Here is a 14243-nt window from a genome sequence, read left to right on the forward strand (position 1 = left end):
GGTCACTTTTTTTGGAAATTTCAGGTAAAAGTTTGAGGAAGTTTGGGGAAAGTAAATATTTAAAAAATGCTCAGAAAAAAATGTTAAAAGCATTCTAGCACACCTGTGGTTTGGAACAAGAATCTAAAATTTGACATCAGGACCGAGAGGCATCTTTTTCTGTCCTCATGAAACTGTCCAAATTTGGCCAAACTATAAATTCTTGGGAAAATCTTGTACACAAACAAGAGAAATGATTTGATTTCTGGTTACATTTCTGAATGTTCTGTCTGCACTGAGCTACCCAAGCCCTTTGTCTGGCCTACCGTCAGCTTGGCTTCTCTCCATTTTAATAATTGAGGAATTTAACCTGGGAACCAGATATATAGATTTTCAAACCAGGCTTTTAAAGTTTTTTTCTCTTTTAAATTAGCTCTGAGATCTCAGTGCTGCCAAGGTACTGTATATTTCTGGTAGTACAGTGGAGAAGTCTAGGTTTTCCTTTGCCAATTGTTTGGAGTAAAAGAGACATGTATTTAGTAATGCTACCACTGTTCAATGTTAAAAACATGACTGAACAACTTGCTTTGGAACTTCTTAGATTTCTCTATTGATGTGCTGCATTATCAGCACTTGGAGAGCTTGTAGGATTTATAATATGCACCTAGCAGCTAATCATTTTGTATGCGCATTGCTCCTGTTATAACTAAAGCTCCATCACCAGTTCCTGCTGCAAGGTTACTACTTTTAATGCTGCTCACTAAGCCCATGTCTGTGCTACAGCACTGCAGGTATGCTGCTCTAGTGCCATGCTGTAGACACTTCCTACCGTGCCCGAAGGTAGAGTTCTTCTGTCAACCTAGCTATATCTGCAGTGTGAATTTTTCGGAACCTCCTGAGTGCTGTAGCTATGTCGACCTAACTTTGAAGTGTAGACCAGGCCTAAGAAGCTTACTAACTTCCTGAAAAATAATTTGATCCTTTCCATCCCTCAATTCAGCATTTAAAACAGTGTTGTGAAAGCAGTTCTATTACTTTAAAGGGCTAGTGTGAGTAACAAGCTTCTTGTTATTGCTGATGTCAGTTGACATCAAGCCTATCATGGAATTGTTGCAATTGTCCTCAGCCTATATGGAGATAGTGGTTGAGAACAGGACCATATTTCAGTTCTGTATCAGGAAGGTGGGAAAGGTTTGGATAGGAGCCAGGCAGGCAGGCAGTTCAATCGACAACTTCCTAAATTTCAAACTCCGTGCTTGGTGAAGTATTTTTCTGGAGTTACAGCTAATCGTTTGTAATGTTAATAGGTGTTATGTGCCATCATGAAGATGGAGGGAAAGTCCTAGATCTTCAGCTGAGCCTTGTGCAACTTCAAAGTAATCCCTTCAGTAATCATTTTCACTCAGAAAAGAAAGCAGTTGGGGAGATGGTTAAATTTAGGAGCTCTGGGAAACTAACCTCTCATCTCTTGCTGTTTGCTTTGTAGATTGGGGGAGAAATTAGTCATCGTTGCTTCACAGGTTCTGCGCTACAGGGCTTTAATTGGCTGGGAGGGGGATCCAGACTTAAAACTCCCAGACTTCTCCTACTGCATTTTGGAGCGATTAGGTCGTGCTAGATGGCAAGGGGAACTTCAGAGAGACCTTCACACTGGGGCTTTTAAGTAAGTATAGAGTTTGTTGTTTATAAAGTAAATCAAAGCCTTGCAGACAAGGCTTCATTCACCAGGAATGTCTCATCCCAGTTGTTTCAAGTTAAGCACCTAGAAAATGAAAAACACAGTTAGTGCCACCTGTGAAAAGTTTGGTTTAAGTGACTTGCCCAGCATCACGTGGCTGAAGCGAAGATAAAATCCAGTCTCTCAGTGTGATATTCACCTGCCTTAACCATAAGACCATCCTTTCTTTTCTAATAGTATTTTTTCTCATTTATTATACACGTAACTTCAGCAGCAAATGAGGCTGAGTCCTAGAGACAACAGCCTCATTCAGTATACTACCCTGATTCATTTCCTGTACACTGAATGGGGCCCTGTGGAGAAAGTGGTATGTGATGATGTAATAAGACTATTATAATTTATATGCAAAAGAGGGCCGAATTAAGGTTGTACAGGCAATTTGTATAGTAATTAAGTTTGTAAAGGCCATTCAGATGATGGGTGCTACATGAATATAATTTGTTTATTATATTTATTTACAAGCCATCATGGGAGATTCTGTGGATGTCTTGTCTTCTCTAGGGTGGATGCTGGTAAAATGCATTATCACAGAAGAGTATTAGACAGAAATGGTCTCATTTCAATGCAGTCCCATGTCATAAGGCTACCAAGTGGAGCCCAGCAGCACTCCATTCTTCTGCTTTTGAACCGCTTTCATGTTGACAGGTATGTACCAAACAGAAGTTAGGTGGTTCTTTCTTATCATTAGGACATGCCCCTGGTGCCATAGGACCATCAAAACTTTCTGGAAGCGTGCTTGTTGGTTTCTGAATTAGCCCCTCCTCACAGCAGTTAAGCATTCAGAGACAGAGGTTGTATAAAGGATATGTGCCCCCCTCCAGCCATGGTTTGCATGGTAAGTATCCTGCTGCCTGGTCTTGTCCTACAGAGACCTGATTTTTCTTGTACATTGCTTTAATATCTGTGTTATTCGTGGATAGCTCCTACAGCACCTTCTAATGAATTTTTACTTCTGACTCTCTTTTCCTCTGTTGCATAGTTAGATCCTGCACTGGCTTTGGCTTGGTCGCAGTGAAACAGCAGGCCTGGCTTCAGAACAGCTTGGGTATCTGGCTGTCTTTCTAGTATTGGATATTTGCATCTGCTGTTTGGCCCACGTGGGTGAAGGGCATTCCCCTAACCAGCGCTCTGTGTGTAAATGAAATGAACTCCTCCATAAATTTTTAAAAATTCTAATCTGTATATTACCAATGTAACAGAGTGTGGGCTTTTAAATATGAAGTGGGTAAAAAAAAATTGTGAAGTATGACTTCTTACAGTTTCCCAGGACAAACAATGTTTATATCAAATATAGTTTTATATCTGATAAACAGCCAACCTTTGAATATTGTTTGACAAAGAGTAGGTGGTCCTGTAACTAAGGCCTGTTAGTAGGAACCATTGAACCTACATGGACTTCATAAAGCTTTTTGTGTTCTCATGCTTCTGGGAGGCAAACCAGGGATTGGTAGCATAAATCAAGATATGTGATATGGGGAATATGATGAGTAGAGAGAATTTGGAGAAGTCATCTGGGTACTGTGCATACATCACTACGTTTGTGAAGTACTAATGTGGCTCAAAAGCTCTGCTGAAATCTATATGGGGTTTATCAACTTTTAGAGAAGTTTTGAAGAAGTCCAACAGCCCATTGCAAAAGATTTAGAAACATATTCAGTGCCCCCGTTTCTGAGGGGAATAACCAGTAGGGACCCCAACTTTTCAAAATTAGTGCACATCTTAAACCAAGGGCTTGCAAATGAAATGTTGGGTTTTGAGTCCAAATTCAAAGACTATTCAGAAATTGAATTGGGTCTGTTTTTTGTAAGACCTTAACATAAACAACTTGATTTTCCCTCAAATGTTTCTAAAATCTTTGCTTTATATTTCTCAGTCTACCTCTGTGATGTTAACTAGTGTTTTCTGTGGTATTTCTGGATGTAAAAGTCAGTGCTCATGAAGTTCATATGTTGAATAACTTCCTTTTGTTTTAGGAGGAGTAAATATGATATCCTTATGGAGAAACTCTCAAGTGTGCTGAGCACTCGATCAAACAAAATGGAAACGTTGGGGAATCTAAGGGAAGAACTGGTGAGATTTGCTGTCAAGTTGCTGTTAATGAAATCTAAAAAATCAGAAATACAAGCAGAACTGGTCTGTATAATGAGAAGTGTCAGACAACCTTATAATACTTCCCATTAAACAGACCTGTTTTCCATTGCTTCTAAGTACCAGACTTTAACTTCTCAGGCTGAAATTTTCAGTGTCAGGTGTCTAATTCAAACAAACTTTAGAAAGTTTCAGACAAAACGGCTCAGCCATTGCCCAGAATGAGGTATAGGGAAAATGTTGTTTATCTTATTAAATAAACAACCTTTTCTTTGAGAATCTCTAGCGCCCTCATGTTCTGGAGCAAGGGCTTGACATTTAGAAGTGGGTGGCCTTTGTGTCAGGGAGGTGCTTTTTGCTGTTATGGTGAAAATGTACTCAAATTTGGCCAGGTTTTAAGCCTCTGAAAAATCTCAGTCCACATATACTCAGTAGAGACTTGTTGGAGCTCCACAGCTACATTCTCCAAAGGCTCCATTTGCAGTGAGCGTATGCCTGCCCAGGCTGGAGGGGCTAAGCAGGGCTTTCTCTGCCATTGCCACTCTTGGCTGATGCAGGTTGGGCTGGGGTGGAGCCAGGCACTGGAAGTAAGAGCCTGTGTTCTTGGTGTTCCTTCTTCTGGGCCCAGGCATCATGAAGGAGTGAGCTTTCTGAATTGGGTGCAGAAGGGACTAGAGCCAGACCAGAGGGAGTAAAGTGGGATATGGAACCTGGGTAGACTGGGACTTGGAGGGTGGCAGATGGGGAGAGAAACTGGGAGTAAAAGTTGTGGGGGGAGGAGGAACAGGAAAAGACTGGCTGTTTGAGAACCGATGGGGGAGGGGTGCAATGGGACTGGGACGGGAGCCCAGAGAGGCAGACTAGAATTGGAAGGTAGGCCTCTGCTTCTCCCACCCCATAGGGAGCCTCGAGCTGCATAGCTGCAGTGAGCGGCCTCCTAAGGTGCCTGTGCTGAAGATAGGTTTGGGGCTACCTTTTTCCCCACTCCTGAAGGAAGGAGAGCAGTGGGACTGGAAGGGGGTCTGTGATCCCCTCTTCTCTGCTTCTGGGAGCAAGGGGAATGCAGGTTATTTTCCCCTTCACAGTGTTTTGTAAAGACTCCGGAGTTCCTCTGCTCTCTTCTATGTTGCCTCCAACTGGTAGCTGAACTCCTCATATCCCATTAGTTACTAGTTTCTCGTCTTCCTTTGGCTGCTTCAACTCCATTTGAGTTGCAGGGAAGTCAGGAGCTGGTACGTGAGGGGCTGTGAGAAGTGCCCTGAGATTGCCTTAAAAGGTCTATGATATCAACACTTTTACTTTTATCAACCAAACCTGTAATTTCATAAAATGGACATTAATTATATTACCCTCCAATAATTCTCTGTTAATTGAGTACTGTATCAGCTGCTCCATTATCTTGCCCAGGATCAATGTCAGACTGACAGGCCTAAAATTACCCAGGTCATCCCGTCTGCCCTTTTAGAATATTGGCACAACATTAGCTTTCTTTCAGTCTTCTGGAACTTCCCTGTTCTAAGACTTCTTGAAAATCAGCATTAATGGCCCAGCCTGCGTCTTGGCTAGCTCTTTTAAAACTCTTAGATGCAAGTTATCTTGACTTGCTGATTTTAAAATGTCTGTCTTTAGGAGCTCCTTTTTAACATCCTTCTAAGATACCAGTGGAATGGAAAGAGTGTTATCAGATGATATGACTGCATCATCTGTTCTTTTCCCAAATATAAAACATAAATATTTAATGAACACCACTTCTGTTTTGGCATTATTATTAATTCTACCATTTCCATTTAGTCATGGACCAGAGCCATTGTTAGGATTCTTTTTGTTCCTAATGTGCTTAAAAAAACCTCCTCCTTATCCTTAACTCTGTTGGCCATAGAGTTCTCCTTGTGTCCCTTTGCTTCCCTGATCAATTTTCTACAATTCCTAGCTTCTGATTTACATTCATTACTATCAACTTTCCCTTTCCTCCATTTGTAATATATTATTATTTTTGATCTTGACCATTCTGAATGGAGAGGACAGAAGCAGGATTGAATGGAATGCAGGATTTAGTTGAGGTCTAAGATGTTTGAATAAACTGAACACAGTGGAAGAAAGGAGGCAAGGGATGGTAATTAGAGGCAGATGTGATAGTGCGAAAGCTATTTTCCAAGACAGATAATGGAGAGCTTGTAGAAAGGGAAGGACGACCGGGTACTAAAAACCAGGTAAATGAAAGAGAAGAAGTGGGATCTAAAGTCCTGGTCAAGGGGCTACAGGCATATAGTAACTGAGTCAGAAATGTCTTTCTGTCCCTGAGGTGCTTCTGTTTACTTTTCTATGAAAGTCAAGAGTTTAGCTGCTGTTAGCTTCCTGATTTGTAGGGAATGCTCCTTAGAATAGTGACATCTTTTTCATTTCTCTTTACTGTTATTATAGGGTCTCTGTGAAAGAACATTCAAACGTCTGTATCAATATATGATGAATGCTGGCCTGGCCAAAGTATTATCTACTCCGTTACAGGACTTGCACCCTGATGGTGGACCCTATAAAACAAAGAAAGGTAATTGCAGCCACATCTATATTATGTACATGCTGATGTCATCAAGTCTATAAACTAACCAAAATCTTAAATAGCAGAGTGTTTAAAGGTAAAGCTTCCTTTGCAGCTCAGGTGTATATATATATAAAGTTATAAATTTGTTAGTACACAACGCAACTCACCAGAAATCATTATCCAATCCAGAATATATTGAGTATTAACAATAAACCAGGGATTAGTGGGATTATAATATGATTAGGTACGGTACTAATGTCATCCTTCCTTGTGTGCATCAGTTTTAGACCCAGGAAAGATTTTCTATCAAATACCCATTTTCACAGTGTGTATTTTTCCCAAATATTTTTCAGTCTGCCATTTCTGTTAACAAATCTTACCATTCCCTGGATGCCCAGTACTAAGTTTTCCACTGTTTCATGGCTGCAAAAGGTAAACTTTTAAGAGTTTCTTGTCCGTATATATTGTTATCAAGAGAGCCTCCTGATGGCTGTGACTAATGCAACATCGTTTTCCCAAGTCTGCATGGAAAAAAAACCAAATCTGTTGGTTTAGTCCTGGTTCCAGCACTGTGATGTTTCCTCCATATTATACATTTTAACCATATTACAACAGCTCAAAAGATAGCTGTTTTGTAATCAGGTTCCCTGAGTCTATTGTTTTCATAGAGTAGAAGAGCTGTAAATCTTCAAAGGTGGTATTACATTTTGATAGATAAAATTATTACAGTGAATTGCTTTCTTTAGAAGACCCAAACATTTGTTAGGTGATTATCAGAGCAAAAGGACAGTGTCTTTGAAGAGGCACTCAGCCTTGTGTAAATCTAAATTGGTTTTCTGAAGAGATGTATCTCACAGGATCACCATTCACACACCTTTCTGCACATAGTTAAAAGTTCCCTAATTTCATATTATGTCCTTTTTATAGGATCATTTTCACATCCCCTCAAATACTTCATTGTTTGAACCCTAGGGATACCGTAAGTTATCTTTGCAAGTGAGCAGGAGACCTTTCCATCTGTATCCATCGTTTAAAACCTCAAGGCTTTGAGAATTTCCATCAGGCCCATATGCAAGTGCCCACTTCCACTTGTGGTAATTCATCAAGGTACTCAACTGGAATGTCATTCTGTTTGTCAAGGCTGAGAGAAATTAGTTAACTTTTTTCATGTGGATCCCTCCTTTTCACCCGTAGATTTTGTTCTGTTATTTTACTAACCAGTAGTATCATGTGTTCTCAGGGACTGATGTCATGGTCCGATGCCTCAAACTAGTGAAGGAATTTCGAAAGAAAGTGAATGATTACCACGATGATGAGGAGGAAGAGATGATCACAAAAGCTGTCCAGCCTGTAGATATTGTTTATGAGCGGGATATGCTTACGCAGGCCTATGAGCTAAGTAGGTAATGTAATCAGGTTCTCTGTGTGTATTCAGTTTATATGTTGTTACCTGCATGAAAATGAACTGAGTATTATCTTACTGGCTTAATTTTGAAATTGTCATTACTTTGTACATTAGATTCTCGTGCACATTTTTGAAATGGGAAAAATAATTACTTTCTCCCACCCTTTGTCTCCTCTGTTCAGAGCAGGATTGTCTTTTACCATATGTGACGGTGTCTAGCACATTGGGCGCTCCTCTGTCCCAGTTTTGGTTGCTAGGGACTACCAGGATATAAAAATGAGATGGCTAAGGCTTATTTGTGAACTCTTAGTACCTTAGTCGAAAGGAGTATGGGTGCTTAATGATTAACAAAGCTGCTTTTACACAAAATGTCAGTTTGGCATTGGAGTAAAATAGTTAGAAAAATGAGCCAAGAATTTTAAAAACTTGCTAAAAATCTCTTCCCTCTAACACCTCAATTTTTGCTCTCTTGGGCCCTTTCTACACTAGGAAATAAGTCGTTTAAAAATGTTATTTAGCCAGATAATTTTTTTTTTAAAGGAGGTTAAATTAAGTCCATACTATTTTTTTAAAACATGTTAGCTAATGTTTTTAAATATCGCCTCTTTTTCTAGGTTAAATGTGGCTTTACCTCTTTGTCGTCACTTACACTAGCTCTCCAGGCCAAGCCTAGACAGGATTTGAATTTGTAATGGGGGGAAAAAAATGCAGGACTTCTGCATCCATCATAGCAGTGGTGGCTGGTGCCCAGAGTAACAAGTGGGTCTGAAAGCAGCAAGCTGCCTCAATTGCCATCACCTCTGTCCCTTCTCTGTAGACCAGAGATCAGCACCTTTGGCACGCGGCTCACCAGGGTAAGCACCCTAGTGGGCGAGCCGGTTTGTTTACCTGCCGCGTCTGCAGGTTCGGCCGATCACAGCTCCCACTGGCGGCGGTTTGCTGTTCCAGGCCAATGAGGGCGGCGGGATGCAGCAACCAGCACATCTCTCGTCCCGTACCGCTTCCCGCAGCCCCCATTGCCCTGGGTCTGCGAACCGCGGGCAGTGGGAGCTGTGATTGGCCGAACCTGTGGACGCGGCAGGTAAACAAACCGGCCTGACCCACCAGAATGCTTACCCTGGCAAGCTGCATGCAAAAGTTACCGATCCCTGCTGTAGACTGTTTATATTTTCAAAGTGAAAAAGTGGAGTGGGGATGGGATCACAGAGGACCATGCTGATGGGGAGTAAAGGAGGCTGGTGGGGAAGAAAAAGGGCTGCCCTCTTCCTTTTCCTATCCCCTCCCCTTTCAGAGTTTAAAAAAAAAAAAAAAAAAAAAAAAAACCCTGACACCTTATAGTAAAGAGCAGGGTGTGAGAACAGCCACTCCTTTGCTGCTCTTAATCCCGGTCTCTCCCTTCATATCTAGCTCCACCCTAGCATTTTGCCTACTACCTCACCCACACTGTCACTTATTAAATGGCTTTGTTCCCCTGCACTCAGCCTTGTGTAAACATCAGTGCGGATCAGTTTTATGATTTGCCAAGGTACCGGTCAGATTTTAAAACTGAAATCTAATAAACTAGATCTCAGCTTGATGAGTGTTATAGCCAATGTTAGATGGAATCTAATAGATTAATAACCCCTTTTTATTGAGTCCAGGGAGCATTAGTTTACTAATTTAATGACAGGTTCTTTTCAGGCCAACTTTTATCTTGGACAGTACTTCTCAGATCAGTACACTTTGTTTCTCATAACCAATCGATGTATTAATTTGCCTAGAACCACATTAGTATACAATCAACAGTTCATCAATCGGGGTAGACAAAACCAGTGTTTTAGGCCTGTACTGAGCACAACAATATAATCTTACAAGCAATTGTCATAGACTAGGGTTAAGGTTCAGCAGTTACTTTAATGCAAATCACCAAAATTTCTTGTAACGTTTACTTGTGATCATCAGTTGTGTAGTATCTAATACACTTATCACAATTCCAGAATTTCTTCAAAGAGTAAGAATATATGTGCCTGTAAGACACTTCTAACTGCCTACTATTTGAATGGTTTGGTGTCAAAGCAGAACATAAGAATGGCCTTACTGGGTCAGACCAAGGGTCCATCTAGCCCAGTATCTTGTTTTCTGACAGTGGCCAGTGCCAGATTCCCCAGAGGCAATGAACGGAACAGGTAATTATCAAGTGATCCATCCCCTGTCGCTCATTCTCAGTTTCTGGGAAATGGGGGCTAGGGACACCATTCCTGCCCATCCTAGCTAATAGCCATTGATGGACCTATCGTCCATGAACTTATCTAGTTCTTTTTTGAACCCTGTTATAGTCTTGGCCTTCACAACATCCTCTGGCAAGGAGTTCCACAGGTTGACTGTTCGTTGTGTGAAGAAATACTTCCTTTTATTTGTCTTAAGCAGGTTTAGAATATCAAAAGGAATTGCATAAAATTATGGTTCATATCTCTCTTTGGCCAATTTGCTTGAACTTATAAAGCATAGCATTAGGGATGAAGTACCGTTTAAAAAGTTAACCATTTAAACTATTAAAAATGTCATTTAAACAGTTAATTGATTAAGCAGCTGAGGCCAATTCTGCTGGCCAGTGCAGCAGGGGCCGATCCCGCCGGCCGGCGCAGCTGGGGCCACTGTACCAGCCAGGCAGCAGGGCCACTGGTGTTAGCCAACTGGCCCAGGATTAACAGTTAAGGCAGGTTAACCAGTAAGACTAATACTTACCGATCTAAGATATAATTACTTGAGGTGTAGACTCAGCAAGCTAATCTTTGAAATGAAATCTCACCACTTAAACCAGGGATAGGGGGGAAGAGTCCTTTCCACATAGTTGTTCAAGGCATCGGTTGCATTTAGGATTCTGCAGCTTCTTCATGGGTTCAATCAACGCTTGGTCCTGTGACCCTGGATGGAAAAAGTCTTTCCCCGCTCAGTGTGCTGTGGCGTCCTCAGTTTTATATGCCATGATTCCAGGGGCCATTGGAGAGGGTCACCCTCTGGACTTCTGTTGGACGCATGCCAAATACGGGTTCAGACTTCAGCTCTGTATCTCTGCTGCTTCCATTGGCATCCAGTACATGGCATCTGTGTATAATGCATTTCTTCAATTCTTTCCTTATTGGAGGCTTTTTCTGTTTGATTAACTTCAAGAATTGTATTTCAGTATTGGCCCACATTATTAACTGGATTTCTGCCCTTTTTAAGCAATTTTTTTTAATAATTCAAAGGCATACCCTAGTTTATATATTTCAGCATCTTCCTTGTGCCATACAATTTCCTTTAACTTGTAGAATGCAACATTTATTTACAACAGGGGTTCTCAAACTGGGAGAAAATATGCATATAGATAAAACCTCTATGAGATATTCTGGCCTAGGCACTTAACTGTACTCTCATTTAGCAATTTTAGTTTCTATTCGTGTGGGAGATTGGTGCAAGTCTATCTTAATCCCAGAACATGAGAAGGGAAACATCCAGGAATGAGGAAACTATATCAAGGAATAAAGTTGCTATCACATGAGATGAAGATACAGGAATACATCTTCATTGCTGGGATTAGGAGAACAAAGGAATCCTTCCTTGAGCAAGAACAGTTCAGCTTTAGTAAAAAATGAGGAGCAACAGATGCCATGTTGGTAATTCAGCAGGAGAGAAGTGGCTAGAGTACCAACGGGATAGCAACAATTTTTAAGCTTCGGTTAAGGATTCTGCATTAGACTGTGGATCCTGTACCCTTCTCTTACCTTTTTTGGTACCTGCCTTGCCTTTTTCAAATATGCCGGGACGTCCATGATGTCGGACTGTTGGGTCTTACAGGTCATCCAGGAAGGGTACACCCTCCAATTCCATATCATGCCCTCCCTGTCTCTCTTGAGGAACCAATCTCACATGAGTCGTGTGTCAAGAAATACTATCACTACTGGAGTTGGGAGCAATAGAGCCAGTCCTCCTACCCTTCCAGGGAAAATGATTTTATTCCCTATACTGAACCTCAGGTTCCTTAACACCTCCATCGGTACAAAATTCTGCATGGTGACTTTGGCATCTCTCACACATTCATTAGATCTCATGGACTGGTTCAGTACCCTCAATTTGCAAGACAGCTTTTCATGTTGCAATATCAAAAAGTTTCTTCATTTCCAAGTACTACACAATCATCAATTCAGGGTTCTCCTGTTCAGCCTCTTCACTGCTCCTGGTATTTACAAAATGCCTGTTTGTAGTATGTGCCCATCTCCATCATCCGGATATTTGTGTACCCATTCCTCAACGATTGGTTAATCCGCAGAAGAGCAGCTCAACAAGTCTCAAACAATCAACCTTATATCTGTTCTCAAACGTAAATCTAAAGTGTGATGTTGAGAAAGTGAATAAGGAAGTGTTATTTACCCCTTTTCATAACACAAGAACAAGAGGTCACCCATTGAAATTAATGGACAGCAGGGTTAAAACAAACTATAAGGTAGTACTACTTCACACAATGCACAGACAACCTGTGGAACTCATTGCCAAGGGATGTTGTGAAGGCCAGAAGTAAAACTGGATTCAAAAAGGAATTAGATAAGTTCATGAAAGAGAGGTTCATCAATGGCCAATCGCCAAGATTTTCCATTGTCTGAGTGTCCCTAAGCCTCTAACTGCTAGAAGCTGGGTTTGGATGACAGGCAGTGGATCACTCGATACTTGCCCTGTTCTTTTCGTTCCCTCTGAAGCATCTGGCACTGGCAACAGTTGAAAGACAGGATACTGGGCTAGATGGACCCAGGATGGGCATTCTCATGTTCTTATGCTACCCTAATATAACACATCTTGGTGATTTCCTGAACTGTCTTTTAATGCTTATGGCAGTGCTTCAAAGGGCAAATCAGTCTCCTCTTAAAAATTATCAAAATGGACAATGGAGTGTATAAAAATTCTTACCTTATTAACAAACTCCATCTTCCAGCCAGAGTAACTGCTCATTCTGCCATACCCCACACAGCCGCAGCAGTGTGCTTCAGTAGGATACCAATATCTGAAATTTGCAGAGCAGCAAATTGATCTTCATTGTATATTTTTTTCCAGGCATTATTCCTTGGTATCAGCTTTCAAAGTAGATGCACAGATGGGAAGAGCAGACCTACAATCTCTGTTCAAATGAGCTCTGAGTTCCCATCACCTTGATCTCCGAGTTGCCTGTTAATCACCATGAGAGAGAGCCACATGCACAGGAACTCAAAGGAGGAGGAATGGTTACTTATAGTAACTGTGACTTTTTAAGATGTTCTTTGCATGTGGATCTTATGACCCACAGCTCAGAGACTCTTTGAGATTCTGGATGTCCTTAGGAGAGAGAGTGCGAGGACACAAAAGGTGCATGCATGACCCCTTAATGGACCATGCTTTTGAAGTTTCTGAACTCCTGTGCAAGAGGTGCTACCACGCCATGAATGGGATCTACATGCGCAGAACATCTTGGAGAAGCACAGTTCAGTTACTTACCTTATAGTAACCGTTTCTTTTCACAGCTAACCACTCAAGTTAACATGTCAAATTTGCACAGGCAGACTTAACTCTGCCCCTTGTGCACGTGCATTATGGTCTTCTTTAACTAAATTAGCACATACTATTTCACAAATATGATGTAGTAGAAATCTTTTTTACAGCCTTAGATACACACATTCTATTGTACAACACTGTATTATGTGTATATGCCAGTGAAAATGATTTGTAGTAGTAAGTGTTGAAGTAGACATTCTGATGTATGTTTGAAAATCTTAAGCTTTTAAGACAGTGATGTTCAAGCTGACAACAGTTGTTCAGGCCAGATCTGATGGCCTCTGCATCTCAGCCAGATTGTTTCAGTATGAGGTGATTCCTATAAACTTAACTTTAAACTTTTTTTTCCCCTCCCTAAAATAGTTGAAAGTAGGGGAACCAAAGGAATTTCTCAGGCGGAAATTCGATCGGCTATGAATGTGGGGAAGCTAGAAGCACGGATGGTTTGTCGTCTTCTAGAGAGATACAAAGTTGTCAAGGTAATGTCTTGTGGATTAAAATGAGATTAAAGACAGGGTTACATCTACCATCACTGTGGAAATAAATTATAACTTACTGGTCACTTTTTTTCTCAAAAAAAAAAAAAAAATAGAAGGGATTTGAAGATGGCCAGTGAAAAGAGAGACCTGTAGTTTAGAAGGGAGACGGATAAGGGATAGCATATGCAAAATAATGAATGGTGAAGGCAGTGTTTGAAAAGTTAATTCAGCATCAACAGCGTAGAATTTTAAGGTGTTTAGGCGTTGTGCTCAGCATTGCAACACATGACTGATTTGGTAGTCTAAATCTCATTTCTGAAATGGATTTAGGCACTTAGGAGCCTAAATTACATTGACAGTTGAAAATGAGATTTAGTCTCCTAAAACAATTAAGTGTTGCAACACTGAGTGCAGCTATGCCTAATACCTTTAAACATTTAGGCCTAAGCCTACTTGCCAAGGTACAATACGCAAATT

At 40.9% G+C, this 14243-nt stretch overlaps 1 protein-coding gene across 1 annotated transcript in view; it reads left to right on the forward strand.

The window, feature by feature from the left end:
• Positions 1-14243, forward strand: part of GTF3C1 (general transcription factor IIIC subunit 1) — a 73808-nt gene that overhangs the window by 4477 nt on the left and 55088 nt on the right. Inside the window, exons 3-8 of the mRNA XM_050968518.1 lie at positions 1466-1642; positions 2219-2362; positions 3691-3787; positions 6227-6350; positions 7585-7743; positions 13651-13766. Of these exons, the coding sequence (XP_050824475.1) occupies positions 1466-1642; positions 2219-2362; positions 3691-3787; positions 6227-6350; positions 7585-7743; positions 13651-13766 (817 nt within the window). The remainder of the gene's footprint in view (positions 1-1465; positions 1643-2218; positions 2363-3690; positions 3788-6226; positions 6351-7584; positions 7744-13650; positions 13767-14243) is intronic.

The sequence above is a fragment of the Gopherus flavomarginatus genome, chromosome 9 (assembly GCF_025201925.1).
Source record: "Gopherus flavomarginatus isolate rGopFla2 chromosome 9, rGopFla2.mat.asm, whole genome shotgun sequence".
NCBI lineage: Eukaryota > Metazoa > Chordata > Testudines > Testudinidae > Gopherus > Gopherus flavomarginatus.